General features: G+C 34.4%; 1 protein-coding gene across 2 annotated transcripts in view; it reads right to left on the reverse strand.

Annotated features, from left to right (window-relative positions):
* The window catches only part of Arfgef1 (ADP ribosylation factor guanine nucleotide exchange factor 1), a 114,453-nt gene that overhangs the window by 40,311 nt on the left and 59,105 nt on the right, over positions 1-15,037 (reverse strand). For both annotated transcript variants that reach the window (XM_042666362.1, XM_042666358.1), the window contains exons 15-22: positions 14,624-14,735; positions 13,979-14,184; positions 13,657-13,741; positions 9,345-9,516; positions 6,646-6,797; positions 2,081-2,209; positions 706-864; positions 320-470 (exon numbers count right to left, since the gene is read on the reverse strand). In XM_042666362.1, the coding sequence (XP_042522296.1) occupies positions 320-470; positions 706-864; positions 2,081-2,209; positions 6,646-6,797; positions 9,345-9,516; positions 13,657-13,741; positions 13,979-14,184; positions 14,624-14,735 (1,166 nt within the window). The remainder of the gene's footprint in view (positions 1-319; positions 471-705; positions 865-2,080; positions 2,210-6,645; positions 6,798-9,344; positions 9,517-13,656; positions 13,742-13,978; positions 14,185-14,623; positions 14,736-15,037) is intronic.

A 15,037-nucleotide genomic window follows, 5' to 3' on the forward strand; every position in this document is an offset into this window, starting at 1 on the left:
ATAGAACATAAATGTTTTCAGTAGTTGCCCCAATTATCAATTATTTCATACTAGACTTTCAACAATTAAAAGCAAGTTTTTTTTTTTTTACCATCACTGTTCTCCTAGCCCAAGGAAACTAAAGAGTACTTTACTGTAGCAAACAAGTCTAAGCAAAAAAATACTACATTCCCTACTTGGCATCTTGCTTTTCTTCAAAGGGTTAGACGTTATTTTGTCTAATTTCCCTAATTTCATTTCACTGCTACAAAAAGGTGACTTATAATGAAGATGTTAAAAAAAACTTTGATATCTAAAAAAGAATGTACAATCTTCTTACCTAATCCTAGACCCACAAATTCATCAGGAGCCTGATCTTTTGTTCCAGTAAGAGATCCTTCTCTGCCTCTCACTGTTCCTGAAATGTATCGAGGTTTTACTCCAGTTCCTATAAGTTGTGCAAGTTCCAACTGACTGATGCACTTCAGAATCTTAATTACAAAAAAAAAGGAAAAAAATTAATTTTATGTTAAAAATATACTCAGTATTTATATGTGTGAAGGCTGGATACACACATTATTAATATAAAAAGCTAAATACATTTATGTAAATGTATTATATAAATGTAAATGTACTAATATCCCCCAAACATTCAAGCATATCAGGGATAGAATAATTATTAGTACATATACATAAACCAAACTGCAAAGTTAAAAATGTTTATACCTCATGCCATGAATTTCCTAAATAATTTCCATCTGTATGAGCCACTGTAATAAGTGTTTTTATTGTGTCAATATTCTTCTGTTTCATTTCAGTAATACCAGAACTCACTGTAAGTAATGTAAATCTTGCTAGTGCCTGGACATATGCATCTCTTTCCAGCTATAAAAAAGAGAAAAATATATTTATATGCTTATAAATACAGCAAATTAACTTATTTCATACTGAAAAATTCTTATTATTTAGTAAAATTTCAACCGACATATAATGGAATGTATTTAAAACCCAAAAACGTATTTTTCATTTTAAAATGATAAAGCAGAATAATTATATATTTCTAAAATCCAAAAGCAATGGAGGTATGAATTCAGGTTGCAGTTTTAATATTAACAAGTTTATAAAATAACACATTGAACAATTTCATTTCAGCTACTATGTGAATTATCAAAAACTTGATTTATAAACTTGCTGTTTTCTGCAGGCTGTGTTTTGTTATGTACTTTGTCAAAATGTTCATAATTAAATATGAAAAAAAATTTTTTTGGGGGGGAGTGTCTGGTCATGGGGCCTGAACTCTGGGCCTGGGCGCTGTTCCTCAGCTCTTCAGCTCAAGGCAAGCACTCTACCACTTGAGCCACAGTGCCACTTCCGGCTTTCTTCTTTTTGCTTATGTGGTGCTGAGGAATTGAACCCAGGGCCTCACGCATGCAAGGCAAGTGCTCTACCACTGACCACCTTCCCAGTCTGAAACATGTTTTTTTTTTAAATAAAAACTTGGTTAAAATTTTTCCTCAATGTATACAGAAAAGACTGCTTTATGAAAAGTATGGTTCTCTTAAAAAAGTAGCTGAGGAAAAATAACTAGTTCTTGGGTTTAAGCTATAAAATCATACAAAATAAACGCAAACAAATACAAAATATGATTCAATAAGTATGAATAATATATTTAAATAAAGAGGAATTCAAAATGTCAGAAACTTTTTTTCAGGTCAGTCTTGGGGCTCGAAGTCAAGGCCTGGGGACTATCACTAGGATTACAGGTGTGCACTACTGTAGTCTGGCTCAGAAATCTTATGTATAGGTAAAATTTCATAGAGAAAAAAACTGGAACCAAAAGTATTAATAAAAAAGTACTTGTATCAGTAAAGTACTTACCCTTTTCCATCATCTAAAATCAATTATAAATTTGAAATTCATCTTAAATGAGTCATATAAAAAAGTATTGTGTAGATTAGCAATGTGGCTGAAGTAGTAAAGTACTTCTCCAGTAATTGTGAGTTCCACCAAAAAAAAAAAATGTATTACGGATTGAACCACAGAAATGATGTAAGTAATTAATGTTTTCCAGATTGGTGACAAAGGTAAACAGTTTTGATACCTGAATACTGAAAATGCATGCTATTCTGATTGCACATCTTATCCCTTCCAGGCAAAGAGAGGCTACTTCAGTATCATCACAATCCTGTAGTCCCACACTGAATGCAGCCAGAAAAGGTGTCCAAGCCAACTACAAAAATTTTAAATATATCATTAATATCAAGTAGCAATTAAATTGTTATAGAACAGTATTAATATTTTTCAAAGTTTCCAGACAAGGAACACAATCTAAGAGCTGAGAAAAAGAAATGAGATTATTTGCATAGTTACATAGATCGCTTTCTTAGAAAATGGGGGAAATTATATAATGCTGCCTGACCTTAAATAAGTGGGAAAGCAGATCATTTTGATAATCATATACATATTTTAAGACTAGCATCCATAAATTATTTATATCAATAAGAATAAAGGAATAGTCAATATTCATGGAAGTATTAGTTCATATAATCTTAGAATTTATCATTGTGATAATTTTGACACCTGCAATAACTCATAATCTATTTCCAATAGAATTATTTTTCATACTTGGGACAAATTATGGCATCCTCTTTTTAAACCTTCACCCTAGATATCAGTTAGCATAAATATATTGGTAACAAATATTTTACATTGAGGTAATTATCTCTCGTTCATACTTGAACAGTATTAAAAACAAAATAGCTACCTCTTTCCTGCATTACAGATTAAGGAAGACAACAAATATTAAAACTGACCCATAGCGGTGTGTATGTATTAACACCCTATAATCCTAATCTTAGCACTCAGAAGGCAGGAGGGTAGAAAGTACAGAGTACCTCAAAAACCACCTCTGAATAACTCATTAACAGTTGTACTTTAAAAATCTCTGGAAAGGGCTGGGAAGGTGGCTCAGTAGTAGAGCGATTGCCTTGCATGCATGAGGCTCTGGATTCAATTCCTCAGCACCACATAAGCAAAAAGAAAAAAGCCAGAAGTGGTGCTGTGGCTCAAGTGGTAGAGCGCTAGCCTTGAGCTGACGAGCTGAGGGACAGCACCCAGGCCCAGAGTTCAGGCCCAATGACAGAACCCCCCAGGACCCACCCCCCCAAAAAAGAAAAAAAATCTATGGAAAATCCTAATATTAAAATTTGTAACTTTGAAATGTATAAAGAGTATTCCTGCTTTTGTGTGTGTGTGTGGGGGGGGGGGGGGTGTTAGTCATAGGGCTTGAACCCTGGGCCTGGGCGCTGTCCCTCAGATCTTCAGCTCAAGACTAGCACTCTACCATTTGAGCCACAGCACCACTTCTGGTTTCTGGTGATTTACTGAAGAGTCTCATGGACTTTCCTGCCTGGGCTGGCTTTGAATAGTGATCCTCAGATCTCAGCCTCCTGAGTAGCTAGGATTACAGGTGTTAGCCACCAGTGCCCAGCAATTCTCTGCTTTTAATAAATCACCAAGAAGCAAAATCAGTATCCAAACAGCCTTGATGATGAAAAATGTTTTTATCAGTGTATTATCAAAATGACAACAGGTTTTTTTTTTTTATCTATAAAGCTTTTAACATTTCTAGGAAAAACGGAATTATCAGCAGTTTTCTTTTAAGCTTCAGAAAGTTTAGACATAACAGTTTAAAACCCCTAAACAAAGAAACATAAAGCACAGTACTTGGGTTTTGCCCTAGTTCTGACCTATCATTTATTTAATCCCTCTGAAACTTATTCATCTATAGTACTTGAAAATGCCACTTTAGAGAGATGCTGTGAGAAATATAGAAAGTGTAGCATTTATAAACTACACACTATACTGTGAAGGCAGTAAATTACACATGCTACTACAGAGAAAACAGTACTTGTCAAACTAGATCTAAATAATATTCAGAGAAGAGATAAACAGTCTACTTCTAACCATACAAACTTTGTAAAATACAATTTGACAACACATTAGAAAGTTCTTAAAACTGTTTATATCTCTTAATATTATGAAATGAATTCTAGGAACTTACTACTGATCTTTTCCCCCAATTACTGTTTATTTGCTAAACAACTACAATCTACTATGGTAGATAATGGAAAAATGAAAACATTCCCTGGCCTCATAAATACAATATGTATGTAAAAATAACACATGTATCAAAAAAACCAAACCAATAATTATAACTAAACAAAGAAAAGGGCCAGCATGTTATAAAAAGTAAAGATGTCAAGGACATAATCGAGGTTTCAAACTGGAAACTGCCTGGGCAAAAAAGAAAAGAACAGTCTAGAAAAATTCTAAACTTAAAATGAATGCTCTGAAAAAAAAAAAAAAGAAAAAGAAACACAATCTAAAAACTGAGAGTCCTGGTGTGACTGTGGCACAATAAGAGACAGAAGGAGTCAACAATGACATTTAGAAAAGGAGGTGGAGCCAAATTACTGAAGTTTCAATATACTGAATTTGATAGCATCACTCAAAGCCAATGAAGAGTTTCATAAAAAAGGTGGCATTCATTTCTTTTGGTATTTTAAAAAATGGTAATTGTAGCCTCTGTGAATGGATAAAAAGAGCAGTTAGGAAAAGATTATGTTAATTAGATAGAAATAAGAATGTTCGGGAGGGGCTGGGAAGGTGGCTCAGTGGTAGAGTGCTTGTCTTGCATGCATAAGGCCCTGGGTTCGATTCCTCTGCACCACATAAGCAGAAAAAGCCGGAAGTGGTGCTGTGGCTTAAGCAGTAGAGCGCTAGCCTTGAGCTGAAGAGCTGAGGGAAATGTCCAGGCCCAGAGTTCAGGCCCCACAACCAACAAAAAAAAAAGTCTGGGAGTAAGAGTTAGTAGAAATGGTTATGAGAGGAAATATTTCTTAAATCTAGCTTGAAGATTGAATTTGTACTGGTCCTGGGAATTTGAATTCAGGGTCTGAGCATTGTCCTTGAGCTTTTTTGGCTGAAGACTAACACTCTACCATTGTAGCCACAGCTCCACATCCAGCCTTTTTAGTAGTTTATCGGAGATAAGAGTCTTATTCTCCAGCCTGGGCTGGCTTCAAACAGTAATCCTCCGATCTCTGCCTCTCCTGAGTAGCAGGATTACAGGCTTGAGCCACCATTGCCTGGTTGAAGAAGATAATCTAGAGATTAGATCATAAAAACTGTATGAAGAATTTTTAATGAAATGGGATGAGAAACATCAAGAAACAAAATTTTTTACTTGAGATGATCATACTGATGAAGATAGAAAAGTAGTACATAGCAGTAACTTTTTTCTCTAGCAATAGAATTGTAGTTTTGTCATTTTGTTGAAAATGAATGAGATTATTTGAAATAAAAAAGCAAAAAGTCATTTTATAGAATTTAATTCTAAAATTCTACATCATTTTCTGTGTTTTTCCAAAGATAAAGCCAGCTACATTCTACATTCCAGCTACATCCCTAGCTCCCTCACTTATTCCTTAATTCACCATTTTTTTTTTTTTTGGAGGGGGTCAGTTGTGGGGCTTGAACTCTGGGCTTGGGCGCTGTCCCTGCGCTCTTCAGCTCAAGGTGAGCACTGGCTTTGAACCGTGATCCTCAGATCTCAGCCTCCCCAGTAGCTAGGATTGCAGGTGTGAGCAACGGGCATCTGGCCTTTTCTTGTTTTTTATTTTATTTTATTTTTTTGGTTATGGGACCTGAACTCTGGGCCTGGGCGCTGTCCCTCAGCTCTTCAGCTCAAGGCTAGAGCTCTACCACTTGAGCCACAGCACTACTTCCTGCATTTTCTGCTTATGTGGTACTGAGGAATTGAACCCACAGCCTCATGTACACAAGGCAAGCACTCTACCACTGAGCCACCTTCACAGCCTCTAATTCACCAATTTTTTAAGGAACATTTTAACAAGCATATCTTGAAGAAGTAGGGCAAAATTATACATCTTTAGAATTAAACAGAGGCAGAGTAATCTTGCAGTTACCTTTCCCTATCTACATACATGTGCAGGTAGAATCAGAAGAGATCTTGAATTGTAATTTTCAGTCTCCCAAACCTGTCCCCTTTCAAATTTGACTTGATTCTCTTTAGAACTTCTTTAGAACCCTTATAAAACACTGTTACTTATTCTGAAATTTGGAGAATGGACAAAGAAAAAGGAACAGAATGAAGAAATAACTGAAAATCCAATTTCAAAGAACAAATGAGAATCATTTATACTAAATTAGACACAAACACAAATAAAAGTTCCATTTGTGTCTTAACCTGGGTTCTAGGCTCCAGGTCTACAATAACTATCATATTATTAGGTCCTAGACTAGAGCTAGCTCTGACAGCACAAGCTTCAAGACCACTTTGAAATCAGAATTAATCCTAAATTTTAGATATAATTCATTTACAAGAAAGAAAAACAAGCCAAGGACTAATGATTATTCTCCAAAACCTTTCTAATCCCTAAGATTACACTATATTCGTTACTTACAGTACATAACTCCTTTTACTTTCTTTAATGAAGACAAAATTTGTACCAACTAAGCCACAAATAACATGGCTATAATCTCCCATACTGACTGTGCTATACTTTCTTAAAAAATAAAACATGCAGAGTAAAACTACGTATCAATATACATACTACAGCAAAAGTTACTAGTAATTCTAACCTTAAACATAGGCCTCACATGCTCCAAATGTGTTGCACTTGTAAAAGGTGCCTGAACATGGCTCACAGCCTCCATTAGTGCTTTAGCTGTCTTGGCCATCTGTTCCATTTCTAAGTTATAAAGAAGTCTTCTTTGTTTTTCACTGGCTACATCTGAAATAAAAAAGACTGTTAGTATCTAAAATAGAAACAATTTAAAACACTATTTTGATGTTTTACTATTAAATACCAGTAATTAACACTAATTAAAAAGTTTTAAAAAACAAAGTGGAGGGGCTGGGAAGGTGGCTCAGTGGTAGAGTGCTTGCCTTGCATGCCTGAGGCCCTGGGTTCGATTCCTCAGCACCACATAAGCAAAAAGAAAAAGGCCAGAAGTGGTGCTGTGGTTCAAGTGGTAGAGCGCTAGCCTTGAGCTGAAGAGCTGAGGGACAGCGCCCAGGCCCAGAGTTCAGGCCCCACTACCGGACCCACCCAAAAAAAAAAAAAAACAAAAACGTAGAAAAGTCACATGTGTATGACTCTACTCAATATCCAGAATATATGACTCCATAGAAACATAAAGTAGACTAGTGATGGTTAGGATCTAGAGGGAAAGGGAATGGGGAGTAACTGAGTAATGCATTTGGGGTTTTAATTTGAGATAACAACATAATTTTGAACCTGGCCAGAGGTGGTGGCTGTACAACACAGTGAATATATAATGTATTACATGCCAAAAGAATTGTTCATATGTATTTATTTGTGGTGCTGGGAATCAAACTCAGGGCCTAGCATGAGAAGCAAGTGCAATACTACAGGGCTGAATTTTTAACTTTAAAATGGTAAATTTCACCTCAAATTAAAAACAAGTGAAGGGAAGGGAAGGGGAACGGAAGGGGAAGGAAGGGAAAGGCAGGGAGTACAACTTAGATTACATATCAGAAGTTACTGAAAACCTGTGAAAAAGGAAAGGAGCAAGTACAACTGTCACAATTAAAGTATTAGGGAAACCACTTAACTGGGGATAGGAACAGCAGAGAGAAGTTAAAAACAATGAAATTCTTACATCATATATGCTTGAATTACATCTCCCAAGTCAGCATATAAGTATGTATATGAATAAAATACTCCAAAGTATTATAATCTTTTTAGCATATTACCACTACTTTTCATACCATTTTCCTTTTTCATTGGTTTTCTACTATCATATATTAAAAAAGTCAGAGAAAAGAAGTAAGGATGTTACAGGCAAGAGGAAGAAAGTCAAGTGAGAATAAACAGTTACTGAGACATAAGAATGAAGGCTTGATTAATACATGTAATGTTATAATCAGAGATAAAAATATACCATCATATAAACTTCTGATTGATATTGGATTGAAACAAGAACCTAAAGATACCTAACTTAAAATTTAGCTTTGCCATTTACTCCTTTGGGGTTTTTTTTAGGGATAGTAAAGATTAAATAAAAATTTTTAAACTACATTCACCTCAAAAGTTCTAATTCTCTTTCCTAATCTCTCTGGGTCTAGAGTTCTCTCACGTATAAAATGAAAGATAATCATTTAAATTCTCTAAAACTAATTTTCCACAATATCCCAAAAGATAAGGAATAAGGTAAGTTATACATTATTCTTTCTGATAGTACCTTCCTAACCCCATGACTCTCATAGTTCTGCAGCTTTTAAAAACACGTACATGTCATACAGACCTTATTGCTTCTGTGTCAAAAACAGTGCTAGGCATGGTAGCATATACCAGGAATTGCAGCTACTCAGAAGGCAGAGATAAGAGGATTACAGTCTGAGGCCAGCTCTGAGCAAAAATGTGAGACCCAAAAATAACAACAGGAAAAAAGGGCTGGCAATGTGACTCAAGTGGTAGAGTATCTGCCTAGAAAGTTCAGTACTGCTCCTCACTCTACTGAAGTATCTTGTGGCTATTGCAATGTGTTCAAGCTTGAGAATTCACTTCCAAGTAGAAGTACTCAGAAAGGCATTAGTCTTTTTTATATACTACAGTTATTTATAAGCTATTATCCTCATAGAACCAACAATGTCCTGAAGACAGATTTTAGCTCTAATTTAATCACTGTTTTCTACAATGTCCAGAATGAAACTGGGCAGGTAAAATCTAGCTTCAATAGTGTCATAATTTGACTGGAGTAGTCACTCCAATAATGTTAATCTTCCCTATCTCTTCCATCTTCCCTTTATGGGTAACAATATATAAGAAGACATTATTTGTAGATGATGATGAGGCAGAATAAAGAATAAAGACTGGTCTAGCCCATCTCTTTGACTTCAAAATCCTTGCTTGAGATGAACTGCTAAATAAGTCAACTACATATTTAAATTTACACTAGCACAGACAAATTATTTAGTATTCGTAAGTGGTCAGGATGTGAAAACATTTTGTATCACTAAATTCTATATTACACTACTTCTCATAAAAACATAGTTCTCTGCCATACTTTCATAGGGTTACTTTATTTTAAATCAAGGAAACAAAATTCCCTTAAGAATTCATGTGTTAAGCCAGGCATTGTGGCATAAATCTATAATCTTAGCACTTGGGAGGCTGCAACAAGATGATTAGGAATTTCAGGCAAGCCTGGACTACATAAACAAACAAAACAACAAAAATACCAAAAAACCAAAAAAATTAAAACTCTCATGATTCTCCCCTGAATAATCAGGATTGATTGATCTGGATACTTACTTTGCTTAGTTGATTTTGTAGGGATTGTTAGTTCTTTTGTTTCTTTCATTGATATCTTTTTCCCAGCTATTTCATTATAGATGGCTGACAGATATTCTTCAGGAAGGTCTTTACTATCATTGATACCTCTATTCATTTTAATATACTGTTCCTTTGTCATTTTGTTTTTAACCTAAAAATGAAAAACAATTTATAATTCCCACAAGTTAACATAAAATTTTCACTCATTTTAAAATACGAGTTTTTTTTTTGGTGGGGGGGCGGAGAGGGAATCAGTCATGGGTAGGGCTTGAATGTGGAGCCTGGGCACTGTCCTGAGCATTTTTGCTCAAGTCTAGTGCTCTACCACTTTGAGCCACCTCCAGTTTTCTGGTGGGTAATTGTAGATTGGAGTCTTACAAACTTTCTTGCCTGGGATGGCTTCTACCACAATCCTCAGATCTCAGCCTCCTGAGTAGCTAGGATTACAGGCATCAGCCATCAGTACCCAGCACAAGTACTTTTTTAAAGTTATAATCTGATGGCTGAAGCAGAAAATGTCATGTCATATATATATATGTATATATATATATATATATATATACACACACACACACATATATATATATAAAAATTCATAGAAGTAAAAGTAATAGAAAAGACCCATTCTAGAATGTTAGAATGTTATAATGTACCTCATCCTTGTGCAGATGTGGAAATGAGCAGTATGCAATAAAAAGAGAGACTAGACCATTGTTTTTGCCCAAGATTTAAGAGTGCTAGTAGTTTATTTAATAGGCCACAACAACTTTTGGAAACACACAATCAAAAAATTTAAAACTAGCTCAGAAAACCATAAATGTTATTAGGAGCAAATTTTCTAGAAGAGTGGATGCAAAAATAGCAATAGTTGACACTAAAAACCAAGTAACAGTCTCTGACTGAGTTATCATGGCAATGAATCTGTGTAAAGTATCCTTAGAATGTTTTGTCTTATTCAAGAATATCCTCAACAAGAATGTTCTACTTAATCTGCAAGATGGTAGCTTCATTATAAAACTGCAAAATATAGCACTGCATTATAGCACTGCAAAATGTTTATGCTGTTACTTCTAAAAATTCAAAGAGAGAAAATCCAGACTTGTATCTCTGCAGAGATACCTATTAAATATATATTCTTACTACCTTTCATAAAAACTTAAAATCGGGCCTAAAGAAGAAACGTGAAATGTACAAAGGACACAGAACAATACTCAAATAATCAAAAACTTGCAAAAGTAATTAAGCTTTGAGGATATAATTAGAACACACGTACTTGACCTTCATATTACTCTGCAAGTAGCATCTTTCTAATGGGTCAAAGGACCAAAGGACTTTTCCTAGAAAACTTTATAAAAATATTACTATGAAACTTTTTTCATAGGAAACTTCATTATTAAGACAATAAAACTCTGGCATATTATAATTTTAAAAATGTATCTTATCACAACACTAAAAGGTATAAAAAAAGGACCAGGAACAACTAAGTAAATAAACATAAATGTTGCCTAATAACAAGAAAATTAAAATCACCGAAAAATTTTAAGCATGGCAAAATGTTTTAACATCACTTGACTCAAACAAATTCAGGCAGAAACAAATCTTGAAAGGAAATCTTAAGTACCAGGAAAGCCACTGTACATCTGAATATAAGCTTCTAGAAGCTGAGATTCTAGACACTGTAGACAATTCTACTTTACTTCTTGTATCTTTTATGGAATACTCCACTCTTGAATTCAATTCTGATATGTTCAAACTAAGCTGCCCAGATCAGGGTTTGAATCTTGTAAAGCTGTTTTTCATGAATGATAAAGATTAATGTATATACACAAAAAATGTATTATAAATATATCTCAAATGTTTGCCCACTGCCAGGCTGATCCCAAGTACATGTTTCATGGACAGGAGCTTTTGCCCTGAGGAGCAGACACTGTTTTGAATATAATGCTTCCTAGTAGATTGTGTTCAGAAACTTAACCATCTTGAATACTAATGAAAAAGTGTAAAAGAAAACTTCAGTATTTCTCTAAATAACGTGTGTGTATGTGTGTGTGTGTAGGAAGATATGGCACAGCTGCAAATGATGTTGCTTATTTATAAAAACAAATTCTTTTTAAAAAGTATAAAAAGTGAGCCGGGCGCTGGTGGCTCACGCCTGTAATCCTAGCTACTATGGAGGCTGAGATCTGAGGATAGCGGTTCAAAGCCAGCCCGAGCAGGAAATACCGTGAGACTCCTATCTCCAATAAACCACCAGAAAACTGGAAGTGGCGCTGTAGCTCAAGTGGTAGAGCGATCGCCTTGAGCTGAAGAGCTGAGGGACAGCGCCCAGGCCCAGAGTTCAAGCCCCACGACCGACAAAAAAAAAAAAAAAAGTATAAAAAGTGTATAAAGATAAAAGCAGTTATATTCCAGGTTACAAACTGGTTCAAACTTTTCAAAGCCAGCCCTGGCAGGCAACTCCGTGCAACTCTTATCTCCAAAAAACCACTAGAAACTGGAAGTGGTGCTGTGTGTGGCTCAAGCGGTAGAATGCTCGCCTTGAGCTGAAGAGCTGAGGGATAGCGCCAAAGTCCAGAGTTCAAGCCCATGACCAACAAAAAAAGGAAAAAAGTAATAATGTTTATTAACAAAAACCCTGAGCATGAGCTGCTTTAAATATAATACCAGTAACATGCCAAAGGTTTGTTGTTGTTGTTTTGTAATACTAAGCATTGACCTTAGTGCCTCGTGCTTCCTGGGAAGACGCTTGGCCACTAGAGAGTCACTCCTCTAGCCCTGCCAAAGGAAAACTTAAATGATCAAAAAAATATTTTTTTTAATAAAATGGTATCTATAAAGCCCAGTAAACCTTTGGTATTCATAGCTGTTTCATTCTGGTATTTTTAAATGAGAGTAACTTCAAATATAATGCTTCCATCTTGTTGTATATTTTCCATGCCCATCTACCTTAAACATATCAAAACACACACATGCACACACACACACACACACACACACACACACACACACACACACACACAATCCTTACACTGAAAAGTTTAACCTTAATCTGAAAATAAATTTCAATGTTCTATTATATGTTAGATCTAATTTATATCCTAAGGATAAATATCAATAGATGCTTTCTCCTAGAAATACTAAGGAATTCTTGGAAATAGCTTATGTAAGTAATTTTATCCAAAGATATCAAAGTATGTTAGTCAAAAACTAAGCAAAAAAAAAAAACCCTAAGAGCTTAAAAAATTTCTGTAGATATCTGAAATCAAATGACAGTTCTTCAATATTCAAGAAGGAATTATTTGGGAGAGAAAAGCAGAATGAACAAAATTGGCCATAAACTTGTACCTATAGAGGTTGGGTAACTTGTATGATCCTACTGTCTCTACTGGTGAAATATTTCTTACTGGTTTATGTACAGTGTATTTATATGTGGCAAATATATACAAAAGATATTTTATATTTAAATTTATCTTAAGCTTTGCACAATTGTTAATCATGAGACTGACCAGTATTCTATATTCTACAGATGCTTAAAAATGTAGTTAATTAGCTAGGGCTATAGCTCTGTGGTAGAGTATCTGCCTTACTAGGTTTGATTCCCAGCACCACCAAAGAATAAAAAATAATAATCTAATTAGAACACAAGGAACAATACCTATATGCATCTGATCATATAAAATAGTATTTATGGAAAGAACTCCAGGAAATGGAAAGGTTTTTTCCCTCTGCTGCTATTTTTGTTTTCTTTTCTTTTTGCCTTATTTGTTTGATTATCTGTCTTTAGGAAGGTACAGGGGGGCACAGAAAGGGTAAGACACAGGAACAAAGGGTGAACAAACAAATGCAGCAGTGGTACACACTAAACACTGTGTTAAATATGAACTATACAACCTGTGAGTGAGGATTGGAGGGAAAAACTGGGAGAGAGTGAGGGAGGGTTGAAACTGTTCAAAAAGAAATGTACACTTTATCTGACTTATGTAAGTGTAACCCCCGACCCTCGCAAAAAATCATCTTTATAATAACAATTTTAAAATGAATGAGAAAGAAAAAAGTAAATTGAAGAAGACAAATAAAAATGTACCTCACTTTTAATGATGAATTAGTTATTAAAATATTCACAGTACTCAAAAAATCTAATTAGATTACAGGTATTATATTTGTAAAATGTCTCTCACTTCTTAATACATAACTGCTTCGACTTACATAACATTAACTTCTCAATTAGTAATTACTGAATTCAAAGAACATATTTCACTAGTTACAAAACTGACATAAGAGGAAAACATACCTGTGGACTATGAAGGTCTGTGGTCAACATGATAATTGAATATGCCAAAACATAAGCAGTATCTGCACTAGCAAAAAGGGTTTGTCTGGAAAAGTAAGTGTATTATGTTATAAACTTTTATTGCTTCAGTTTTAATTAAATAAGTTACTTCAAACCTCAAGGAATTTTTTTAACTTTCCATTCTGCATTATAATTTTTAATGAATTTGACTTCTCATTTCCAGATAGTACACAATAAAGAAAAAGATTATGGCCTGTTATCTGGATACTGATAAGTATTAAGAATGTAGTTGACAATCAAGCAGTATCTCACCCTTACTTACCCTTGGTTGCATTCTAGGTATCTTGCAGCAAATTTTTCCATTAATCGATCAATTTTTTGAGCTTCCCCTGGAAGACGGAATCCTTCCAGAAACATTCGAAGGGCGGAAACAAAGTCTTTTCCTGAAAAGTCATGTTGATCCACATAGGCATACATGACTTCCTTATTGAATTTGTCATTGTCTCCCAGAAACTCACCCACTTGAGTCTAAATATAAAATATAAAAATTGATATTCTAATGGCACATTACATTACCACACAGGCATTTAAAAAGCAAAAAGATGTTATAATACAAAAGTTTTTGATTACAGAGTTAATGTCAAACATGAAGCCAAAGGCAAATGTGATGTTTAAAAAAAATCAAAATATTCTAACTTAAAATATTTTAAAAAGCAAAATTTATTAGTACTAATGAATTTTAGTACATACACACATATGCATGTGTATATATATATGTATATATAGTGTGTATATATATATATATATATATATATATGTCTACATATATATCATACAGTACCCTTGTTATTCTTTAGCTTTTAATGTTCTCCATATTTAAGGAACCATTTTAAAGGAAGCATAGTATTATTAACTTTAAAAGTAATTCTCCAGAAAAGTTCAGAATAAAATGAAATAATATACTTACAGAGTCTAATCTTTCCTCTTGATGTAAGAATTGAGCAATATCTTCAGGTGTAGTGCCCAGCATTCCTTGTTCTTGGAGGTACTGTATTCCTCTCTTTGGTTTCTTATTAAATCTGATGGTGTTAAAAGTTAATAAGCAGATTGAACATAGAATGTCATTTGTATTCCTTAAAAAGATCTTAAACTACAGCAAATTAATTTTCTAATAGTAATTAGATAACAGGAGCTAATCTAAGATGTGAATACATAAAAATATGAGACAACATTTTCTTTTATCTTTCTTCACAGAACAGAATAATAAATGGAAGGTCATCATTATCACTGATAAGATTACACAGACCCCTTGTTGTAGTAGGTCCTATTTCCTCCTATATCAACAGTGGTCAACAAGATTTAGGGAAAATGCCACCTAGTA

Source organism: Dipodomys spectabilis, unplaced genomic scaffold, assembly GCF_019054845.1.
Source record: "Dipodomys spectabilis isolate Male_0828 unplaced genomic scaffold, ASM1905484v1 ptg000015l, whole genome shotgun sequence".
Lineage (NCBI taxonomy): Eukaryota > Metazoa > Chordata > Mammalia > Rodentia > Heteromyidae > Dipodomys > Dipodomys spectabilis.